General features: G+C 55.2%; 3 protein-coding genes across 3 annotated transcripts; 2 read left to right on the top strand and 1 right to left on the bottom strand.

Annotated features, from left to right (window-relative positions):
• The first annotated feature begins 108 nt into the window (after nt 1-108).
• Nucleotides 109-4956, top strand: CAOG_03074 (peptidyl-alpha-hydroxyglycine-alpha-amidating lyase-PA). Its single transcript, XM_004363856.2, has 5 exons — nt 109-815; nt 905-995; nt 1094-1263; nt 1426-1584; nt 1674-4956. The coding sequence occupies exons 1-5, from the start codon at nt 266-268 to the stop codon at nt 4874-4876; spliced, it is 4173 nt and encodes a 1390-aa protein (XP_004363913.2). The 5' UTR covers nt 109-265; the 3' UTR covers nt 4877-4956.
• Nucleotides 4957-5053: 97 nt separating this feature from the next.
• On the top strand, nt 5054-10669 carry CAOG_03073 (hypothetical protein; the record flags this gene model as incomplete). Its single annotated transcript, XM_004363855.2, has 17 exons — nt 5054-5126; nt 5233-5334; nt 5554-6039; nt 6214-7139; nt 7253-7350; nt 7504-7761; nt 7909-8101; nt 8233-8458; nt 8557-8708; nt 8807-8977; nt 9108-9257; nt 9350-9480; nt 9637-9724; nt 9804-9919; nt 10053-10143; nt 10227-10278; nt 10421-10669. The coding sequence occupies 17 exons, from the start codon at nt 5054-5056 to the stop codon at nt 10570-10572; spliced, it is 3465 nt and encodes a 1154-aa protein (XP_004363912.2). The 3' UTR covers nt 10573-10669.
• Nucleotides 10618-22889, bottom strand: CAOG_03072 (hypothetical protein). Its single transcript, XM_004363854.2, has 9 exons — nt 22762-22889; nt 22527-22668; nt 22004-22382; nt 12616-21847; nt 12336-12455; nt 11964-12224; nt 11618-11844; nt 11354-11494; nt 10618-11200 (listed from the first exon to the last, which is right to left on the bottom strand). Exons 1-9 carry the CDS (start codon nt 22847-22849, stop codon nt 10784-10786), a joined length of 11007 nt encoding a protein of 3668 aa, XP_004363911.1. The 5' UTR covers nt 22850-22889; the 3' UTR covers nt 10618-10783.
• Nucleotides 22890-23245: the final 356 nt, after the last annotated feature.

Below are 23245 nucleotides of genomic sequence, written 5' to 3'. Positions count from 1 at the left end.
ATATTTCGATACATCATGCTCGCAGTCGAACGAGCTTTCCAACCTGGCAAGGTGGTCCTCTTAGACAGTGGGAAGTCCCTTCTCAGCTCTCATCCTGTACTCGATTCCCAACTCTGAGCCTTTTCTCGCGGCATGAATCCAAGGCTCACTCATCGTTTTGTTTTTGTTGCTTTGTGTGTTTCTTTTTGGTTGCTGGCTTTTCTTGTTTGACCATTGAATTTGGTGCTACATTGAGTGAAACGAGCTGGGCTGGGGTTTTGTGAAGATGCGAGGCGGCAGGCGGTCGGACGTGGCCAAGAGCGCGTCTCGGTCCATGCCCATCATCAGCATCATCGTCATCGTCATGCTCATGAGTGCAGTAGTGCTCGTTGTCGTGGCGGTCGTACCTGGCAATCAAGCGCCCGGCAAACACGAAGGTGCTCGTGCACGGGCGACCGCGCCCACTGCGGCACCACCACTACTACTGCCGGCATCGCTTGCTCATCATGGTAGTGGTGCTGATACTGCGGCCGAGATGGGCGCGGGCGAGAACGCCGCCGTCGCTGCTGCTGCTGGGACGGCCGACAGTACCATTGCTGATGATGATGATGCTGCTGCTGCCGTTGCTGCTGGAACTGGCAACCGAGACGCTCGGCGCGATCTGGACATTGAGGACGATGACTCGTTGGTGCTCAATCCATTCTCGGGCGTCGCATTCGACCAGCGGCCGTACATGGCTCGCAAGCCACTTCTCATGCCGGGCGTCACCACCACCAGTGACGACACGTATCTCTGCACATTTGCCGCGCTTCCAGAAGAGCACGACTATTTCATTCGTAAGAAAACGAGGGTGCAGGGAGGGAAGGCCTCGAGAACAAGTTAGGACAAGCTGTCATTCTGTGCTCTCAACGTTACAACTTGCTAGATAAATTCGAGCCTGTTGCAAACGAGCACTTGGTGCATCACATGATGGTGTATGGCTGCACAACACCGTACGTTGATACGGGCCGACCATGGTACGTCCAACTCGCGTTGCTGATGGTGCGCCGCAGCATTTTTTTTTTTCGCTCCTCGTAATCACTGAGCGCTTGCTTCTCGCATGTTCTCGTTTTAGGGGATGCGCAAACATGAATCATGTATGCGGCGAAACGGGCTCGCATGTTCTGTTTAGCTGGGCTCACGGAGCCAGAGCATTCACTCTGCCTGATAACACTGGGTTCCATGTTGGCCAATTCGCCACCATCCGTACCCTCGTCTTGCAGGTTCACTACGCGCCCATCATTCGTATGTTATTTTCCCCATGCATGATGCAGGGACTTTACACGTGTGTGTGTTTCAGTCTGACTTGGTTTTGTTTTTGTTTGTTTTGTTTTTGTTTTTGTTTTTTTGTGTTGCTTGTTTTTGTGTTGCTTTGTTTTGTTTTTGCGTTTCCATTTGCTGGGATAGACGTACCCGATTTCGTCACGGGTGTGCAACTGTACTTGGCTCGCGCGACCTCCGCAAGTGTGTTTGCAGGAATGCTTGTGATGGCCAGGTCACAATTGCATCTCGAGTACGCGACCGATCTCGTGGAGGCTCCTCTCTCGTGCACATTTTCTTCTCCGGGTATGTGTTGTTTGAGCGTAACTGTGCCATTCCTTCGTCCTGGATGACTCGATTGCTCACTGAAGCTCGTCCTTCCCTCCTGCACACAGCCCCGATAACGGCATTTGCTTTCCGAGTTCATGCTCATGGTCTTGGAGAGAGCATTTCCGCCTCTGTTCGCTCCGCAACCACTGGAGCGTTGACGGTGCTTGGAGTCGGTGTACCGTCGAACGGCTCCTTTGTGATGCTGCCAGAGCCCATTACGCTTTCCAGCAATGACGTGTTGGAGGGATATTGTCGGTACAATACGAGCTCACTGTCGCCAGGACAGGTCGTGCGCGTTGGAACAACCTTTGCCGATGAAATGTGCAACTTTTATCTCATGTTTAGCTCCGCTGTGGTGGATGGCACATTCCTCTGCGAGTCGACCCCGACCTTTGTCGACAACTCGTTTGTGCCCGACAACCCTGATGCCTCGCAGAGCAAGTGTACTGCAATGCGGCCGTGTTCACAGTACACGCACATGCGAGAATGCTTCATCCGGCTGAACAAGCCTTGTTGCTGCCCGATTGTTGATGACTCGCCGGAAACTGCCGCGAGGAAGCACCGCGGCCTTTACTGGGATGACTCACAGCAGTACGTCAACGTGACCTCCCAGATGGGGTTGGTCAACCGTTGGCCAAACTACTTTCCAGTCTCTGGCTGGGAGATTGATCCCGCAGACACCAGCAACGGCGCACCAAAGCCCCGTGACTTTGCCTCTGCCGCCTCAGCGTCGCTGCAGGTGGTCGCGTCTTACGCCTCGGCTTCCGTCGAGGCAGCACGTGCCAGCCGCTCGCCCATTCCCGCTCCCCCGCGATGGGACGAGTTCATTCCTCCACCCTTCACCCTCGGTCAGGTGACTGGCTTGGCCACAGACCCGCATGGCAATGTCTGGGTACTTCACCGAGGCGATCGCATCTGGGACGAACTCACCTTTGATGCCCAGAACAACATTCGCTACGACACACCCATCATGGAAGACGTGCTGGTCTGCATTAGCGCCTCCACGGGAGTGCGTCTTTCCTCGTGGGGCGGTGGATTCTTTTACTTTCCGCATGGGTTGCAAATCGATGCAGCTGGCAACTTTTGGATTACCGACATTGGCCTGCACCAAGTCTTCAAGTTTGGTCCAGCCCACGAGTTTCCTCCACTCCTGACATTGGGAAGCCGCCTTCAGCCGGGCTCTGGGCCTGGGCAGTTTTGCAAGCCAGCCGATGCGGGCCCGACATCCAGCGGGACAATCGTTGTGGCAGACGGCTACTGCAACAGTCGTGTCGTCCGCTTCCAGTCCACGGGCATTTTCCGGGATACCAAAGGCATCTTTGGCGCCATTGACGGTCAGGATCTGCCGCCAGCAGGCATGTTCCACATTCCACACAGCGTCACGTTTGATTCCAAAGGCAATTCGTACATTGCCGATCGCGAAAATGGTCGTATTCAGGTCCTTAGCGAAGCGGGCGTCTTTACCCACTTTTACACCGAAGTCGTCCATGCGACCATTGATGTTGGAGACGGGCATCCCATCCTTGAGCTCGAGCGGCAGTGGCGCGCCGTCTACTCTGTGAGAATCTTGCCACATACCGAGCTGTTGGTGGCGGGTGTGCTGGACAATCCGTTCGGAGACCGAGGGCGCATTGTTCGCATTCAAATCCGCGACGGAGAAGGGGATGGCTTGCTACTGGGATCGTTCGGCAATGTCAACGATACCGATGTGTTTAGCCCTGCCTACTCGGTGCAAATTCCTCACGCGCTTGCGACCCGCGTCGGCCTCGACAGCTTGTTTGTGGCCGACCAAAGGCCCAGTCGCTTGCTGCGTTACGAAGGATTTCGCACGGCGAACGATCCAGTGCCCGACATGGCTGCAATTGCTGCCAATCCGGATCGGCACACAAAGTTCGTCCCTGGTGAGGACGGTGTTCCTCCAGTCAACCTCCACAGCTACGACTGTGACCGGCTGCAGCAAGCTGCGGTGCTCCTCTCGGATTCTGAACTCCATCTTGATTGCAGCTGTGGAATCCAAATTCACAGCAACCATCCTCAGGACTGTGTTTCAGGATGGTACTGCCGGCCAACAGCGCCGCTGTCCGTGATTCTGGGCTACACGCTCGATGACGGTGACAGTGTCGTCCATTCTGGCGTTCCCGTCTTTGTATCGCGGCACCGCTATGATGCGCAAAACCCCTTGTTCTTGACATACTCGGGAGTGACGCCGCAGTCTGGGATGTGGTACGTCCACAGTACTGCAGGAAACCGATTGTATCCCAGTCGTGGAAGCTATCCTGTCGGTGCAGCGCTCAAGCACCAGTCTGCCGGCTCTGCGTACTTTTTCCCCGTGCACTTTGAAGGTGGCGGCGACGCTTCGACCACGAGTGTCCAGGTCGGCCCGTCTGGATCCAATGTTTGTCTGCCAATCGACGCGACATCGACCTCATTGGCAGCACTGGCTTCTGCCGCCAGTGCCAGCTTGGAAGCCGTGAGCCTGGACGCCTTGTCGTCAAGGTTGAATTCGAGAGTCCCAGCGCCAACTTCCAGTCGCACAACTCCAGTACCCCGACCCACCGCGTCCCTTGCAACTCGCCAGCCTCAAGACGACGCGAATGCAAGTGGTACTCCAGACAGTCTCAGCGAGGCGTTGTCCAGCCACCGTTTGCTCATCATTGCTGGTGTGGTTGCCGGCGTCGCCGTGATTGGATGTGTGATTGGCACCGCTGTGTGGCTGCGACGCCGCCACGCGCAGGGCAAGGGCATTCAGCAGTTATATCGCAGTCTTCGCAGCAAAGACGTGTTTGATGCTGGCCACGTCAGCAGCTCGGATGCCGAGTCCATCGCTCCACATCGTCGTCGACACAGGAGTGCGCATGACGACACGGATGACGACAACATGAACACTTTCCGCATGAAGTTTTTGCCGCAACAGCGAGACAAGCCGCGCTTGCACTTGCACGACGAGAGTGGCGACAGCGATTCTGAGTTAGTCCCGTCGTCCGCGTCGTCATCACAGCACCAACAACGCCGCAATCATGCAGAATCAGAGGATGACACGGGAAGCTCCGAGTTTGATTCTGACGATGGCGCGTCGACCGATGATTTCACGGATGGTGAGGATGTTGATGAGAACGACGAGTCCGACCCTGACGATGACGAAGCTGCCGCGGGCTCAAACCGACCGCGCTCGCATCGGCGACCGCGCTCCGGTGCATCATCTCGACGCCACCCCGACTCCCAAGACAAGCCGTCGTTGTTCTCCAACTTGCTGTCAAAACTTTGGTGATTGGAACGGAACGGTTTGGCGCTTCGTTTCTTAAATTTTTTTTGCTCGTTGTTTGTTTATTTGTTGTACAATTCAAGTGCTGAACATTGATACCTTGCATTGATTTGCCATGCTGGAGTCGATCTGTGTTCATTCAAACTTTTTCTTCTTCTTTTTTTTTTTTTTTCTGTTTCCAAAATGCTGGAACCGAGCCAAGAAGACATTGCCGCTTGGGAAGCGCAGTACGACCTCGCCTCGCTCCCCGCCGAAGGTTTGTGCTCATTCTCCCGTGTTGCTGCTGAGCTCGATCTATACATCTGCCGTTGGCACCAACTGACTCGCTTGGTCCGTGTTGCTTCTCTCTCATCGTGTTCCAGCCGAAGATCCGTTCGCGCCAGAACTCACCTACCGCCGCCCGCCGCCCAACTCTGTCATCACGCGCCGTCTGCCCTTCGATTCGATCGACACAGGCTTCAATGGTAGGGCACTCTGGGTTTGATTCGTGGGGGGGCATTTCTGGAGGGAAGAGGACTGTGAAACGAGCAAAGGGACCGAACAAAAAAAAACCGCCAAATGTTTTCCCGCCAAAAATCTGCAAAAGATTCACAGTTCGTCTCCAGTGCTCCAACACTCACGGTATCCCACCCGCCTGCATCGTTCATTGGTGCGCTTTGGTGTGATATGTGTGTCACTTGCAGCAGAAGCACAGACAGGGCCCGTGGACGCTGCTGGGGCTGTGTCGTCGCAAAACAACACCTCCGGTCTGCCAGCACAAACGGCAACGACAACGACGACAACGACAACGACGGGCTTTGTCAGTCGGTGGCCGCGCAAGGCAACAGCGACAGAAGACGTGCGATTCAAACGATCCCGTGATGAATCAACGGCAACGGACGTGCAGGCAGCCTTGAACTCTGAGTTTGGCCGCCGCGCTCCGACGCAGAGCAACTCGTGGAACAACGACGAGTCGACAAGGCTGATGGGAGGCATAACAGCCTACGAGCCAGAACAGGACGATCCGTTCTTTGACAACCCGCCAGATTTTGACGAAGCCGCCGATCAGGAAGCAAACTATTACGCGTCGCAGGCCGATCCGCCGCCGGAATTCGACGACCTCGATGTTGCTGACGCCGTCCGCGCTTTCGTGGATGACCAGCGCGGTGGTGGCGGTCGCACTTTGAATGGTACGATACAACAACGCAACGCTTTTGCACGTTGCTTGCTTCTTCGAGGGACGTGGTGAACGAGGGAAAGTGGGAAACGAGGCGCGAGGCGGCATGCTCGTGGGCCTCTCATGATTGTCTGATTGTCTGGAGGGAGAGAAGGGTCTGAATGCGCTCACTTGCATGCGCCGACAGAAATCAAGCGGTTGCGTCGCGACGAAAACGCCTCGGACACCCCTGAGATGCGCAAACTGCAGAAAGGAGCCCTGCCTGATTTCCTTGAGGACGACCCAGCGCCATATGACGATGTCAGCGATGCGGATCGAGCGGAGGAAGAAGAAGCGCGGAGACTAGCTGGTCTACCGCCGATTCAGGAGCCCCGCCGTTTTGTGAGCAAAGGCGCGCAAGCTGGCGCCAACACTCGCCCCGCCGTCGTCGTCCCAAAGCGCTCCCTGCCGACCGGCCCAAAGCTCACGAAAAGGCCGCCGCTGAAGGGCGACAGCATGTCACTGCTCGATCGGAATGGCGACATGTGGTATGTCGTGTTGAAACCCAAACCTTCCCTTCAGCAGCAGCAGCCACTCCACGAGCGTATGAGCCTTCCCGATGCTGGGCACCTCTTGCCCGAGCCAGTCTCGGTGATGATGGCGCGACTGGACGCACAGCGAGTTGCCGCAGTGTACCACCACGGCGTCGCCATGTCAACAACTCCGGTCAAAAAGTCCCGCCCCAGCCAGCCTGAAAGCAGCCAGCTGTGGGTGGAAAAGTATGCGCCGCGAGGCTTTATCGATCTGATCAGTGACCCCGGCACCAACCGGCTCCTGCTTTCTTGGCTGAAGCAATGGGACCATTGCGTCTTTGGCAAACCGCGAGCGATTCACTTCAAGCCCCCTCCAGCGGCCCCCGCATTCAAACCCTTCCCTGCGTCCGATCGCGGAAAGCCCGGCGCTGCGGGTGGTTTTCGCGCCGCTGCAGGATCTCAGCCACAAGCGGCCAACGGAGGTGGCGGCGCCCACGCTGCTGCGGGCCGCAAGTTTGCTGCCACAGCAGCACCCGCAGAATCGGAAGTCCCCGTCAAACCCTTGCCCATGCAGGACCCGCTAGATCGTCCACCTCACAAGGCACGGCTGCGCCCTTTTTTTTTTTTTTTTACTTGTTTGCACATGTCTTTCACAGCAGTGTGCGTCAATTGACATGTTGGGTTTGTTTTGTTGTGCTGTGTGTTTTCCAACAGTTGATTTTGATGGCCGGGCCGCCTGGTCTCGGGAAGACGACGTTAGCTCATGTGATTGCCAAAACCGCTGGCTATCATCCTGTTGAAATTAACGCGAGAAAAAAAAAAAAAAACAAAGCACCTTGTTTTTGAGCGGAATTTTTGGGTACTATTGTTGTTCCCTCTTTGCGGAGGAGCACCGTCACAAGCTGCTTCTAACCACGAAAATTCGATTGAAATGACATTCCCACTCCCCTGTTGATCAATGGCAGTGATGATCGTGCAGAAGAACTCTTTCGCAACAGGGTGCTGGCCGCAGTCGAAATGTCCTCCGTCTTTGGCTCTGAAAATACGCTGCCCAACTGCTTGATTATTGACGAGATTGACGGTTCGTCCGCTGCCGCCATCAATGCTTTAATTGCCATCGCAACAGCAGGCTCGACCTCGACGGAAAAGCGTGCAACAACGGGCAAGGCCGCCAAACTTCGCCGGCCCTTGCAGCGGCCCATCATTTGCATTTGCAACGACATGTAAGGGAATTGTGGTGCTGGAGTGGGAAGAAAGACAATGGGGATGGGAGTTATTTTGCATCGCGAACCTTTATCTCGCGACTGGCAGTCCTCACGACGCTTACGCTTTGTATTGGCATCTATGTTGACTCTGGCTATGTCTCCCAGATTCGCGCGGTCGCTTCAGGCACTTCGCCAAGTTGCTTTGGTCGTTCCGTTCCCAAACACCTCCGGTAGCCGGCTGCAGACCCGCTTGACGCAAATTTGCAAAGCCGAGCGGTTTGAGCTCGAGGCCAACGTGTTGGTGACTTTGTGCGAAAGCACCAACAATGACATTCGCTCTTGCATCAATACGCTTCAGGTATGTTTTTTCTTTCTTGTTTTTTTTTTTTTTTTTTTTTGTTTTTCTTGTTTTTTTAGCAAATCTATTTGTGTCGAAGGTATTTCGAATGCTGACGCTGTTGCCCTTCAACAACCGCCTTCATCTCCCAGTTTTTGAGCCGGCACGGCAAGACTGCTGTTTCTTCAAGCGAGATTGCTCGCCTTGCGGTTGGCCAGAAGGACACCCAACGAGGCCTCTTTTTGCTCTGGGAGTACACGCTGCAGGCCAGGTCGCTGCAGCAACTGCTCCGCTCGGCCAACGATCCTTCTGCTGCCATGAGTGCGAAGGACTCGAAACTCCCCACTGGAGCGCTCTTTGGCGAGTCCAATGCCGGAGGTCAGCAATTCGATTGTGGCAGTTGTGCTTCTTGATGGGTCATGCGCTTATTGGGGTTTTTGGATTTGCCGAACGCTCTGTTTGCCTCTCCAATGCAGGGCTGTCGCGTGAGTTGAGCCGCGGGCGCCGATTGGGATTTATGGACGTCGTGGTTCCAATGATCACAGCGAATGGAGAGTACGATACTCTTTTGTCTGGCCTCTACGAAAACTACCTGTCTGTCCGCTTCACCGACCCCAACATGGTCAAGGTATGAGCAAAGCCCGCAACGTGTATTTTTCAAAAAAAAAACCTATGCTGCGCGCATGCCCTGATTCTAAATGTGTGGTTGTTCGGCTGTGGACACAGATTCAAGATGCCTTGGACTGGGTGGCCTTTTACGATCAGGTGCACCTGCATGTGTATCGCAATCAGATGTTCCATTTGATGCAATATCTGCCCTACACTGTCGCGGCGTTCCACGTGTATTGCTCGGCTCAACAGCGACAGCGTCTCAAATTCCCAAAACAGCATAAAGACGTGAGATTGTTTGAACTGTTGCATGTGATTGGTTTGCGATGTCAAGGCAAGCTGACTGAACCCCATCGTGTGCATTTTGGTGTGTATGTGTTTGTTCTGGGGATTTTTATTCGGTCCCCCGCTTGGATAGTTTGTTCAAGCATTAACCCAGCGCCAATCAATCATCGCGAATGTGACCAGCGGTTGCACTGCTCGCGTCCGCGCCTTCCTGAACGCACAACAACTGGTCGTTGACGTCGCCTCGCCATTGGCCGACGTGCTCTCCCCCAACATGCGCCCTGTAAGCCAGAGTTTAGCGAACGCCGATGCCAAACAACACTTTCAACTAACATCCTTGGGTTTGCTCACGTCCTGAAACAATTGATGTGTTAGATCACAGTTCAACTTTTGAACGCCGCAGAACGAAAGCAGCTTGCAGCTGTTGTGGATGTCATCTTGTCCTTTAATCTTAGCTTTGAGCAGGTTCGACAGTTCGATGGGATGTATGACTACGTCCTCACTCCGTAAGTCCATTGGAAGCTCACTGTGTGCTCGCTGGAGCTATGTGTTCCTCGTTTGGTATGATGCAAGTTTGAGCTTGTGTACTCAGTTCTTGCTATTTTTTTATTCTGTTTGCTTGTGTGTTTGTTTGTTTCGGCATGCCACAAAATTTACATCAGAAATTTGCTCGACGTGGTCACGTTCCCGACGCCAACATCGGTTCGACGCAAGCTGCCATATCCCACAAAACAGCTGATCGCTCATGAGGTGAGCTGCCGTGAATGTTTGATGTTTTGCTCTCCTGATGCTCAACAGACGCTCGACTCCAACAACTCTGGACCTGCAGGTCGAAATTGAGCGCCTGCGGCAAAATGCGGGAGAGCAGCCTCCTGCGCTGACGCCTTCAGCTTCCTCCTCGACCGTTGGTCACGCAGCTTCAGGAGCGCCACCTCAACCAACCAGGTATCGAAACTCGTTGAAATGCACGTCAATTTTTTTCTTTGTTTGTTTGTTTGTTTGTTTGTTTGTTTGTTTTTGGGTTGTCAAGTGGTACGTGTGCTCAAGTATGCTGAAATGAACTTTGAAAAACTCCCAGGCAAGACTCCAAGCGTGCCCCTGCTCCCAACATGGATCTCCTTCTTGGCCGATCAAACAAAGCTCCCATGCCGGTTAAAGTGGAGCCAAAGGTGAGGGCCTGCTTCTTTGCATTGTTGAGCTTGCGATTCACTCAAGTCTGCTGTTTCTATTTCTTGATTACAAAACAAACAAGGTCGTACGCGACTTCTTTGGACGTGTTGTGCAAGTGATTGAAGAAACGTCCAGTATGTACTATTTTTGTTTTTTGGTTGTTTGATTGGTTGTTTGATTGGTTGTTTGATTGGTTGTGAGTGGTTTTATGCGTGAGTTGTACTCGACTCACCATTGATTCCCATTACGGATTGAATTTTGCTTGACACTTTTCAGACCCGGCCTCAATGGATGCCTCCAATCACGGTCCCACCAAAGCCGCGGCCGCCGCTCAGAATGCCCTCGCGACTTTCGTTACGTCGTACAAGTTTCAGGAAGGTTTCTCCAATGCTGTGCGGCACTCTGTTCGCATTCGCGACTTGCTCTAAACCATGCCTCCAGCAAACGTTTTCAAGCTGAAGGGCGACGTGAACAAAGCAAAGAGACAAATGATATTTGATGAAGAATAAAACAGAGATACGGATACACGATCAAACAAAAAACAGTAGAACAAGCAACAAAAACGCGTCGAACAACAAGAAACGCGTTGAACAAGAACGAAATAGTCATGGCCGAAAAGCTCAAAGACAGTCATGACAGCTAGTCGAGTTGCATGGCTTCATTGGAAGGGTACTCCTCGTCTGGTTGAGTGGCGTCGTCGGGAACGCTGACAACAAGCGACGGCTCGGGCCTGTGCTCGGCCGATTGAGAGTCGCCTCCCGAGTTCGAGAATTGAGCTGCTGCATCGGCAAGACTTGGCTCGACGGGAGACACCAGCGGGGCTTCCGGCTCGGCTTGCAGGCAGGCATGCAGCGTGGCCAGGCTGTTTTGAAGCGTCTCAAAGACCCCGCGTGCAGAGGCGTCATCACTGTCGTTCAGACCAAACTGCTCGGCCGCGTGTTCGGCTCCAAGAATGCCATGTAAATGCTCGTACAACGAGTTGGGTGGACCACAGTACTGGGAGTAAGCCTCACGGAAGACACTTGAAGCCATAAGGATGGTCAAACGTCGAACGCACTGCAAATTGGCGGCGCCAAAACAAAACCAAAAACACAAATGAGACACACACACAAAAAAAATAGTACCAATGCGACACGCGACATTATTCATGGAACAAGCCAGCCAACTTGAAGATTGAAGACTAGCACTGCTAAACCAGACTGCACTTACTCCCACGAGGTCCCGCAACCGGGTGACAAGAATGGATGGGGCAGCCAAGTCGTCCTGCATCAGCTCGGCAATGAGCTCTTGAATGTCCTGGTTGCAGTCACGAATGATTTGTTCCGTCGATTGAGGGGCGAGAGAACCAAGCTGAAAGAGGTTGGACGGGAAATCGGCACACAGGGGGGGGAGAGGACAGGAAACGAGAGTCAGCAACAAACCCATCACGCAAATCCAAACAATAACTCAAAACCCGAAAGAGAAAATTGTCACCTTGGGCAGAATGCACTGCGCGGCTTCAGAAAAGACGGGATCGATCGCCAAAGCCTGAGAGGGCTGCACCAAGAGCTGTAGAACAAAGGAACGAGTCGAGGGCTGATGCAAAATCTCCGATTGCAGCGCGGCAAGATACGGATCGGTTTTGTCTCGGAAGATTTGAAGGACGAGCTCCGCGGGCGGAGTGAACGCAATATCTGACGTTTCCCAGAGCAAGAGCGAGACTAGAGGGGCGAAACAACCACACACAGAAAAAAAAAACAAGCAACCGAGTCAGAAATGCCGCTGTGGGTAGCTGTGGGTAGCACCAAGCAAACAATCGGCAAAAGCGCGGGCAACTCACCCAAGATCCCGCATTGAGCACTATAGACAGCCGATTTCTGAGAATCGTAGGATGCGCGAGAAGCAATCAACGTCTCGACCGCGGACAGCAGCATCGAGTAGTATGGCACGAAAACGCGGTCGACGGCAGCATCATACACCGAGTTGTGTGCGCGAGGAAGCTCCAGTAGACTGGCGCGTGCGTGCATTTGCATCTGAAGCAACGCCATGCTCGGGATTGGCACAGGCCGAAGGCGAGGGAAGAACGCGCCATCCAGTTGCCCTACAAGCAGAGTATTTCAAGCAAGACAGAGCGCTTCGAGTAAGACAAGGGCGCTGGACACCAGCATTCAATGCTCATGCATCAATGGACGTCTGCAGCTACGAAACATACCGAGCTGATCCACCTTGCGCGTTGCATCCGCCTGCATATAGGTATGGTGAGAAGAAATTGCCAACGGTACCACCAGCTGGGCGGATGCGAGATCTTCTCGCACCACGACAGAAAAGAGCCCTGTAATGACAAGCGAGATGAAAGCGATGGGTGACGGACGATGAACATCGACCAAAAAAGAAAGTCAGTCAAAAAAAGGGGGGATTGCGCAAAAAAACTAGCCCAATAAAAAAAAAAATAATAAAAAAAAAAAAACACTGTCGGCACAATTGGGACTTACGAATGACAGCCTGTCTCGTCGTGTGAGACACGTGCGTATTCAGCAAAAGAGACAAGTTGCGGAGGACTGTGTCGCGAACCGCGCTCCATGATCGAAGAATGACATTGACTGCGGGAAGGATGCGACCAGACTCGTCGTCGACTTCTTGCGCGCCTGCGCCCGACGTCTCACGGGGCGGGCTGGTCTCTTGCGCAGCCATGGCGAGAAAGACGAACGACTCCTTCAGGGCAAAATGAATGATATCGACGAGGGCCGGGCAGAGGCCGTTGATGAAGGGCTCGGCGTGGTAGAGGTCATTTCCACCAGTGCGCTTCAACTCGAATGAGTCTGCGATACGCCGCAAGACACCCCCAAAGACATCGTTGCGTGCGAGGTATGGCAGGTCAGCAGCGCCCTGGAGCAAGTTACCGAGAGACTGTGCATACGTCACGTTCATAAAGCGCGTGTGCTGCGTCTTGAGATCGAGGGGCGCCGTTTGGGCTTGCAGCCGCGCGAGTCGGAAATGGGGACTTGCTCGAATGGCCAAGGCCTGCAACTCCAGGATCGGCTCCGCCAACGACATCAAGTCGTTCGAAGCCATCATGGAAAGAATCCAGGTGAAGTTGCCATGCTCAGTCCAGGCGTTCAAAAAGTCCGCCGAATGCGTGCATAGCATCACAAGAAGGTGGTAGAACGAGTAGACGTGCATCGAGTTCCACGTCGTGAATGCAGGTCCAACGGTGACCAAGTTGTGGAACAGAAGCGTTCGTACGCGTGGCGATGCAGCAAAGCGAGCCATCGCTGGCGGGAAGTGCTGCACCGCGCGCACCCAGAGCGCAAAGAAGGCAGACTTGTTGTCGTCCGTTTCCACACGGCAGGACATGATCGAATCTTGAACCGCCAAGAACTGTTCCAGGTGACCAAGGAACAAGAGCTGATTGAACGATGACAGCATCAAACGAGTCAGGACCCGCGCATAGGGCACAAAGCGAGTCTTGGCAGCAATCGGGCCCTCTTTGGCGAAAAAGGGGGGAATGATTGGAAGCAATTCCAGCAGCTTTTGGAAGACAAAGCGCGCGTTGACCTCGACCTCAAAAGCGACAGCCGGACACTGCTCAACGGCGAATTCTCGAATGATCTGCTCGTACGGACCACTGTGAAGTGAGACTGAGAGTGCAGACAATGCAGCGTCTCCAGCGTCGCGAGTTGCTAATCCGGGCGGGTTGGAAGACGCGTCGTCCACTTGTTGAACTCGTTGAACAAGGTTGGGCACAACATGGAGCGGTGTGACTTGCACGTCGCCGTAAGTTTCAAATGTCGGCAAGGGGCGAGCGTCCCGGGCGCAATACACCTGCCAAATGTCCGGAAGCATTGCGTAGATCAAGGTTTCCGTCGGCTTGCGAATGTGCGGGGAACTATGGACCAACCACAGCTTGATCCAGCCTTGGCAACCGAGGAAGAGCATCTCGCGGAACTCCTTGAACTGAACAGTTGGCGGAAGGAGAAGCTCGAGATAGACGCCAGCTGTGCGAACGCCGTTCGGAGTTTGCATGGTTGTCTGGATGAGCTGCAGGAAATGTGACTGCAGCAAGTCAGCGCGTGTTGCTGTGAACGCGTCGCGAATCGCAAGCAGGGTAGACAGGCACTTGGCAAAGGCCAGCTCCACAACATGATCATCGTCTCCATCCTGCAAAAATGCCATCAGGGCTGGCACGAAAATCTTTGAAACGGCACCATTGTCGAACGCCAAGACCTCAATGATGGACAGGGTCGCTTGGAGATCGATATTCCGGCCAAGAACGTTCAGAATGAAGGCGCAGTGGCCGTGAATGCCGCCGCCCACCAGATGCTTCAAGTCCAGGGGAGACAGCTGTTGTGTCAATGACAAGGAGGGCGCCAGCCCGTCTCTTCTGCTCGAAATGGCCAATCCGGAGCCTCCTGCTACTGCCTCGGCATCCGTCACAATCTTGCGGGTCGGAGACGGCTCGTGCTGCACTTCCATGGCCATGGGCATTGCATCACTGTCGTTGTCTTCGTCCGAGCTCTGGTCGTCGTCGTTGTCGTCGTCGTCGTCGTAATCGCCAATTTCGACAGGCCCGCCTGCAACGACAACGCCGCGCACAACGAGGTCGATGGTTCGCACCAAATTGGCCAAAGCAAGATCGCGCTTGTCGCCCATGTTGGCGTAGGGATTGGGATGAGACTTGGTCCAGTACGACGACTCTTCGCCCATGTAAAACTCGATAAACTGATGGACGACGCCAAGATTGGCCAGCACGAGCTGCTCGGAGCGCCCCAGTCGAGCAAACTCGGCAAAGAAGGCAAAGTACTGCTCAAAGTGGCGCGCGTGGTGGCTTGCCATCGTCAGCATTCCCAGCGCAGCATTCACAATGCTGACGAGAAGCGAGTTTGTCGACAGCTGAGGAAGGGGCGTCACATTCGTCGGGTCGATGGCGTTCAGAGAAATGACGGTGCGGCACCGCGCGGCATGCTCGCGCAAACCCGCAAGGAACTCTGGCGACGAGTAGCTGAGCGATTCCAGAGGGCGGATCAGATGGAAGGCGTGCATGACAAGCGACACAAACTCGGCGCGCTGCGCAGCAACGGTGCACTGAAGGAGCATCTTGCGCAACCAGTGGAACTCGGTCGGGTTGGCAAGCACCTGCAAAAACCAATGAGCAGCATTCGGCTCGGCTGAAAACAACGACTTGATGTACTGAATCCAACTCGGGAAGGTGCTTTTGATCTTGGAGTGCACAAGAGTCTGGAAGCAAAAGATGCACGCGCTTTGCGCGGTCTGCAGCAGAGGCGGAGCGCCGTCAGCATTGGCAACGGACAGCGACGCAGCCAACCACGACCCATCATTCGCGCCATTCAATGGCCCACTCGTCGGCGTCGTCGCCAGATGGGATGGAAGGCCGTTGGTGTCATTGCTGTTGTTGCTGGTGTTGCTGTTGTTGTTGTGCAATACTGACAACGAGACTTGGCAGAGATTCCACACGAAAATAAAGTACTGCTCATCAAACAGGTACGTGTCGCGCCAGAAGTGAGTATTATCCTTCCAGATGCTCTCATAAATGTCCACGGGCACGGGAACAATGCTGCTGGCGGGTGCTCCAGAGGATCCAGCCGCGCGAGACGGGAAGGCACGGGCAGTCTCGGACGGCTGCACCTCGCCTGTTGCTGCGGCCCTGGCGTCGGCTGTCGCAGAGGCAGTCTCTGTTTGTGACGCAGCAGAAGCGGGTGTGACAGAAGCAGCCGCAGCGGCAGGCAGAGTGGAGGTGCGCTCGTAGAACAGCATGTATGCGCTGTAGGGTTTGGCCTGGGGCTTCTTGCTGTCCTTGTAGATCGAATCGGTAGTCGTGGTTGAGGCAGTCTCCATGCCACCAAAGGTTTGGCTCGGGATGAGCGCAGGGTCAAAGGTCTCGACCGTCGAATCGTTAAACCAAATCCATCGGGGTTGCGTCGAGTCAGACGGTGTGGCGCGCTCCTTAATGTAAGAGTAGTAATGGCCGCTGTCCGCTGTGCCAGTGTGAACGAGAATGCCCGATAGGCGGTAGTGGCAATCGCCAGGGTTGGACTGCTGCTGTGCCTGCTGGGGGTCGGCGGCGGCGGCGCTGGTGGGCAGACTCGGGTCTGGCGCCGTTCCAGTCGTTCCCTCCTCCATCGTCGTCGAGGACTCGCGCTCCAAACGAGTCAGTCCAGCCAGCGTGTACGGCTCCATGTCCAACTCGTGCGGAAACTCACAGTAATCGTTGATCTTGTAGCGACGCAAGGTTTCCATGTCAAACTCAAAGCGCTTCAGATGGACGATGAGCGTCTGGGGCAAGGAGAAGACGCAGGCACGCTTTTTGGCAGTGACGTGACGCGAGCAGGTGGCGCAAAAGTACTTGTTGTCGCCGTCGAGCATCTCGCCTTCGACGTACAACGCCAGCGACTCGAGAATGCTCTTCTTGTTCTTGACCTCGCATTGCAGTGCGAAACAGTCTTCAACACGGCTCGAGACATGCTCGCAGTCCTGCGAAATGATTTGCTGAATGAGCTGTCCGCCAAAGGTCTGCTTGAAGATGGTCTCGTGCGGGGAGCCCTTGAGGCGCGTTTCCAGGCGATCAAACAAGGTGGTAAAGAACTCATCAACGTCCATCTGCATGGCAACGTTCATTGGCTGCCCGTCGTAATCCTTGAAGGTCAGCGTGAATGGTCGGGTGTCGAAGGTGCGCTTTTCGCTTTCTTGCAAGTTTGAAAAGATGCACTGGAGTTGATACAGCATGCTGTCGGCGGGATCCGTTTCGGCAGACGCGTCGATGGCCAGAACATTGCGACGGAAGGACGGAATCATGAAAAACTGCTGCATGATCGAGTTCATGTAGCAGGTGGCTCCCAGATTGCGCAGGCCAACGTAGCCACAAGGTGCCTTGTGAGAAGCAGTTGGTGCGTAGTTCCAGCTGCTGGCCGGACGCTTGCCAGATTGGTTTTGCTCGCGAACCAACGTCAGCACCGAGAAGAAGTGGCTTGGTACGCCGCGACACAGCTCCACAATCAAATCAAAAGCAGCGCTTCGACTGATGCTGGTTTTGCACACGGGCGGCCGCATGCCGAGATGGGCAGTCTCCTTGGTTGGAATGTCAAACAAGCACTGATGGAAGAGATAGTCCAACAGCCTGCCGAGCGTTGGCTTGACGGCAGAATGCACGCGCAACAGCGTCGTGGTAATTCGCAATAAACCAATCAAGACATTGTCTTCGGCGGCCTCCGCACCAGTTTCGAGAGTGGGGTGGACCAGAATCTTCTCAACAAGCAGTCCAATGACCTCGGGGACATTGATGGCACTGTCCAGCGACGAGATGCTCGGGGCAGGTGCAGCCAGTGCATTTGCCTCTCGTGCGACCACGGCAAACTGTGCAACCAGTCCGTCGAGCAAAACAAAGTAGTCTTGACAAGTGGGCAAATCGGAACGAATCTCGGGGAGAAACCCAAACAAGACTCGCAAAAAGCCCGCCGACGCCTGCTTGTGAGCAGCGCTTGATGCGGCGACGCGGCCGCCGTCCGTCGCTGCAGTCGTGTCGGGAGACCCGACGTTGACGTTGCAGTTGGCAGTGGTGGGAGACACAAACGAGCATGCCGTAAGGATGAGCTGTGCGCACTCTTGGCGGGCAACCCGATGAGGGGAGCAGAGCAAAATGGCGTCGAGCCACGACCGCAGCAACGGCGAGTTGCTGAGATGCAAGAGCACCTGAACATCGCTCACCACGTACGCCAACAGCAGCGAGAAGGCATGACGAAGAACATCAGTTTCAGCATTGCTCGATGGCTGCTCGCTTGCTGACGCCAATGCTACGGAAGGCGGCAGCGGTGGCAAAGGAGGAGCTGTAGTCGCTGCTCCAACACCCGCATGGGCAGGGTCGGGCGACGAAGTGCGCGCAATCATACCGGTGGGAGGGAGCTGCGGGCCGTAAACAAGTCCTGACATTGGCTGTACGTCATCCACCACCGCGAGAATGGCATCTGCTGACATGCCGCCAGCAGAGCCGCCTGCCATTGTTGCTGCAGGGCTGGACGTGCCTGCAGCACTGCGAGTTGCAGCCCAATCAAGCACGCGAAGCAGGCGGTCAACCACCATGGTGGGATCGAACGACTGGAGTGCGACCGGACGGAGCGGCAGCGCGGTTGGCGCCTTGGCCGACGACGCCGCAACGGGCGAGACTCGCGGCGGGGCGACAGAGGACGAAGGCTGTGTCGGGACCGTGGGCAACGTCGGGTCATCGTACAGGCTGCCAATGCCCAAGCCGTCTTCGACAGAGGGTGACTCGGCCGAGGCAAGGGCCGGCGAACCGTCGGTGCCGTGCAAGCCAGACTGTTGCTGGAGAGCATGCTGTTGAAGCGCCGCAAGAGCCGCAGAGTCCAAGGTAAACGCATTGATAATCTTGAGCAGCAGTGCGAGGCAAGCGGCTCGAGGAGTCTGGTCGGCGCTTGCACAAGCAATCGGGTGGTCGGGCAACAAGACGCTCGACAGGAGCACCCGGAACAAGTGACGCAGGCCGCTGCTCGCAATGAACGTTTGCGTCCATGCATCGCAAGCAGCAACGGCAGCAGCCGACGTATCCGCCGGCGCCAGCAACGAGTCGATAATTTGCAGCGTGTACATGAGTTTGTAGGGCGAGCGATCGTCAAGGAGAGCAGTCCAATCAACCTCGGCCGACGCAGAAGTGAGTTGGGCAGCAGGCGACACCACGGCGGAGGGCGTTTGAGTGTTTGTCATGTCCTGAGGAGGCGTACGAGTAGCCACACCCTCATCCTTGATCGAGCTGGAGCCTTGGGCGGACGCGTGTTCAACAATCACCATGTCCTCCACTTCACGCTGGCTCACCTCAGAGCCTCGGCTGCCAGCTTGGGGTGACAGAGGCGCGGCGGCGAGCGCTGGGCTGGAGCTTGGCGAAACAACGCGCAGATGCTGGACAGTGTCGAGCAGGTAGGGATTGGTCGGGAGCAAAAGAATGAGCTTCCAAACAGCGGGCGCGAACGCCGGCAGTCGCAAAAGGTCGAACAGTCGCTCAAAGTGACGCTTGCGGGACAGGATGTGCATGGGATACGACGAGGCAATCAGGGGCTCGGCGAGCGGAGCAGGTGCGATAGCAGCGGTGCCAATGGGACCGGCAAAGCTAGGGGCTGGGGGTGGCACAAAGCGGCGCGTCACTTGCACCCGAACGCCGTCGACAAGGCGCAGTTCCTCCAAGCTTTGACGATCACAATTCGCGGTGAGCTCGCGTCCATTGGCCACTAGCCTGAACGGACGCTCGCCGCTCGGAAGAAACAGTCCTGGCACGGAGGTGGCAGTGTGATAGACCGACGTGGTCGCCTTGGCCGCCAAAGCCTCGCAGTGCTGCACGAAAAGTGGCGCTATCTGGGCTTTGAGATCGTCAAGTGTTTGGTTGGAGTGCGTCGAAATCTCCACCACCGGTGCGACATCGATGGCCAGCCGAAGAGTGATGGGCTTGCCTCGCTGGCGTGATCCGTGGGTGACCAGACCCGACAACCTGACTCGGCCGAGATTTTTCGTGTAAAAGGCATCCAAAAAGCCGGCCAGAAGAGTCAGGAGTCGCTCAACACTCAAAGTGGCCTCGCTCGAGATTTGGGCGGGAGCAACAATGCCCCGGTGTGACTGCGACTGCGACTGCTTGCTGCTGGTATCGTCGTCGAGCAGCACAGTGGCGGCATCCACCAGCCGAGTCATGGCGGTTTCGATCAACGTCTCAAACTGCTGGGCTACATCGGCTGGAGAAATGGTGGATGCAAAGCTGAGGGTCAGCTCAATCAAGAAGGCAATGCTGTCCTTGCCAACCTGCGGGTCGCGCGCAGTGAGCACCATTCGCCAGATCAGATCGAGGTGTTGCAGATTAAAGTTCAGGACGACCAAGGTGCGATCGACGGGGCGCAAGCTGAGCTTGCCAGCCTGCACATTGAGCAACTGGAAGACGGCACGGATGAAGGCAAAGCCTGGGGGCGAGAGGTTGGCAAAATCGAGGGTGGCGACCAGTTTCTCAAAGCAAAACGGCAGGTCGGTCGACGCCACGGCGCGCGATGTGGACGACGAGCATTGCTGCTGCATCCACTCAAACATCTGATCCTGTTCGGAGGAGCAGATGGCACGACGAACAAACGCGTCCCAGAGGACGGAGAGCTGCGCTTGAGTGAGATGCTGAGACGGAGTGGACCGAACGATGGCAAACACAAAGGCGAGAAACTCGAGGCGAGCGGCCACGTGCTCGTTGTGAGGGAGGCCGTCGTCCAGGAAACGAGAGTCGCCAGTGGACGGGGCAGCAAAGGGAACGGGCCCAATCAGGCCGAGCCTGAGCGCAGACTGCTCGGCCAGCAGCTTGTAGCGCTCGCACTCTTCGACTACGAGATTGACGATATCCACGTGCCGTTCGGCACACCACGCAAGCGCTTCGTGACAAGACGCGGGAGGATTGTGATCAGAAACCGCCAACGGCGACGACTCTGCGAGCGCAACCGTGGCAACTGGCGGGTAAGCAACCGCTGCAGAACCGAGCTTTTTGGCGGCATCGAGAGGGTTGGTCAACGCGACCCCAGTAGGTTGAAACGACGCCAAAACTTTCTGAAGGACACGCAGCGTGGTCGGAATGTTTCGGCCAGATTGAAGGTTGGCGACACATCGCCGAAGGAAGGGCAGGCGCAATACCTTGCATGACGGCAGAGCAAAAAGGGTGCCAAGCTGCTCAATGCAGCGTTGGAGCACTGCCCGTTCGACAAGGTTGTTGCGGCCAGTGACCATCGGCATGGACGACGACGAAAGGTTGGTCCCGTTGGCCGGAACCTGTCCCGCGACTTGTCCCGCGACCTGTCCCGCGACACTAAGCGTGGAGGTGCTGCTGGCCGGGTCCGAGGACAGGGTTGTGAGAGACGGGCCACTCAAAGGCGACGGAATCTTGGCCGAAGGCGGCGCCGAGCTCGAGTCGACGAGCTGGAAGAGCAAATCAATGCCAAACGAAGAAGTTGGGCTCGTCGAATCGCGGCGCCGACTCTGCGCATCCAGAGCCGCAATGGAAATCTTGGCGACCAGGTCAACCGTTTGAAGGTCAAAGTCGGCCAAGGGGAGCAAGTTGATGACCTCAAAAAGACGGCTAATCACGTCGTGTGGAAGGGTGCCAGCGATTTCCATGAGAATCTGGTAGACGGCGTGGACAATGGTCTCGTGCTTGCCCTTGGACGCATTCCAGATGAGATCAATGTGCTCGGAAGTGACAGTGTTTCGAGCGGCCATGAAACGGATGAGCTCGGCAGAGCGTCGCACAAGCTCGACATGCATGTTTTGTCCAAACAGTGTTTCAATGACCTGGTGCTCGGCCAGCCACGCAGCAACCTCGGCGACGGTCATGGCAGGCGAGTCGACTCCTTGCATGCCCGTCACGGCTGCAGCACGGGCTTGAGCCTCCAGCTGTCGCGACGCAAACTCCTTGAGACTCGTGAGCCCGAGAACACGCTTTTCCAGGTAAGGCGATCGGAAGTACTTGAAGGCAATGGACAGAGTCAGCATGTCGGCCTCCATGGCATCGCTGGGTGTGGGTGACAGTTTGGCTTTCGTCACCGTTAAGCTTGCGAGACACTGGTCGACTGTGTCCTTGCTTTCGTTGCGGATGTCGTCGTCGGAAAGATTCGAAATCCGGAGGAAGACAGCGTTGTAGATGGTCTGGCCATACTCGTGGATGAAGCGCGTCGTTAACGCTGCAACATTCTGTGATGGTGACACACAGCACCGAAAAAAAACAAGCGATGAGCACAACAAATACGAACGACAGGCGCGTCAAAAAAAAAAAAAAAGAACTTTGTCAGAAAAAGAAAAATTCACACAATACTCTCGGGCTGTTTCGTGATGCGCAAAGAAACATACCCGTGACAACATCCGAATCGCGACTTTGTGAATCGCAAGTGGAACACGTTGAGGAGAGTTCAGACGCCGAACAAGCGCGTCAAACCCATTGAGCGCCTGGAAGTGTTCCAGATTGGCAACCAGCCACTTGGAACGCAAGCGCGAGCGCACAATCAAAACATGCTGCATCTCGGCTTCCTCATCGGCCCGCTCGAGGAGGGATGGCCGGGGCTGCGCTCCAAGATTGTAGAACAAGACATTCTTGTTCACGTTATGCAACAAGCGTGTTCCAGCATCCAGCAAGTCAAAGTAGTCGTCCTCCATGTGTCGCACAGTCAGCGTAATGGCATGCTGGAAAATGTCGTTGATACGCCGCTGGTAGGGCTCGTGAAAATTGTCGCTGCAAAAGAACGATGCAACAGACAAGACAAGAGACGTAAAAGAAAACAAAAGTTAGAATCCACATCCGCTCCAACGGCTGGTTGGTGCTTTTTTTTTCTGTATCTCCTTTCCAAGCGACATGAGGTGATGTGCGTTTCGTTACATTCGTTTGGCCAGGTGGATGATAATTGGAGGCAGCGAGTCTCGCAAATAAAAGTCCCATTGCTCTGCTGTCGCCTTGCCGCTTTGAAAGAATCGGATCATGTCTTCGATTTGCTTGACTGCGGGCGCAAGGTCTTCCGAGGCTGCAGACGGGAACGAGAGTTCAGAGGAGAGTGAATCGATCGCAGGTCAACCATCCAAAGAAGTACAGGAGAGCAGAGCACGATTGAACGTACGGTTCCGAAGACTCTCATCAATGAGAAAATGGTCCCGCTGGAGGTCCGACAGAGTGACCTCCGGCACAAGCTCGTTGGGGTGGTCCATGGTTGCAGAGCTCGTCGTCCAGGGCAACAAAGTGCTCGATCTGTGTTTTGTTTCGACAATCCAAGCAAACAAAAAGTCAGCCACGGCAAAAAAAAAAAAAAAAAAAAAAAAAAAAAATCAACAAAGTGGAACAGATTGAAACTTGTTGAATCATAGCGGGAAGGGCAGGGTGGAGCGATGGTTTTTTTTTTTTTTTTTTTTTTTTTTTTGCGCGGGAAAAACGTCAACCAACAGCCAGCACGGCGTTGTGAACGAGACGAGACGTTCTCAGATGAGTGGACGGACCCGCCAGCCAGGCGACCAGTGCTCAGACCCCAGCACGACACCAAGCGCAAACAGGGAGTGCGGAATGTGGGGGCTGCAATGCGCTCACAGTCAAAAGGTGGTCGAGTTTTT

This window comes from Capsaspora owczarzaki, assembly GCF_000151315.2.
Source record: "Capsaspora owczarzaki ATCC 30864 unplaced genomic scaffold supercont2.4, whole genome shotgun sequence".
Taxonomy (NCBI): Eukaryota; class Filasterea; order Ministeriida; family Capsasporidae; genus Capsaspora; species Capsaspora owczarzaki.
Note: the sequence above shows the minus strand (reverse complement) of the source record. Positions and strands in the feature narration are given on the sequence as shown.

Bases quoted from the DNA above. Each gene is read 5' to 3' on its own strand.
- CAOG_03072 (XM_004363854.2), bottom strand. From the start codon at position 22,849: ATGGACCACCCCAACGAGCTTGTGCCGGAGGTCACTCTGTCGGACCTC. The intron at 21,848-22,003 runs GTATGTTTCTTT...TCACCATCACAG, and splicing joins CGATTCGGATGTTGTCACGG to AATGTTGCAGCGTTAACGAC. The intron at 12,456-12,615 runs GTAAGTCCCAAT...TTGTCATTACAG, and splicing joins GACGAGACAGGCTGTCATTC to GGCTCTTTTCTGTCGTGGTG.
- CAOG_03074 (XM_004363856.2), top strand. From the start codon at position 266: ATGCGAGGCGGCAGGCGGTCGGACGTGGCCAAGAGCGCGTCTCGGTCC. The intron at 996-1,093 runs GTACGTCCAACT...TTCTCGTTTTAG, and splicing joins GTTGATACGGGCCGACCATG to GGGATGCGCAAACATGAATC. The intron at 1,585-1,673 runs GTATGTGTTGTT...TCCTGCACACAG, and splicing joins GTGCACATTTTCTTCTCCGG to CCCCGATAACGGCATTTGCT.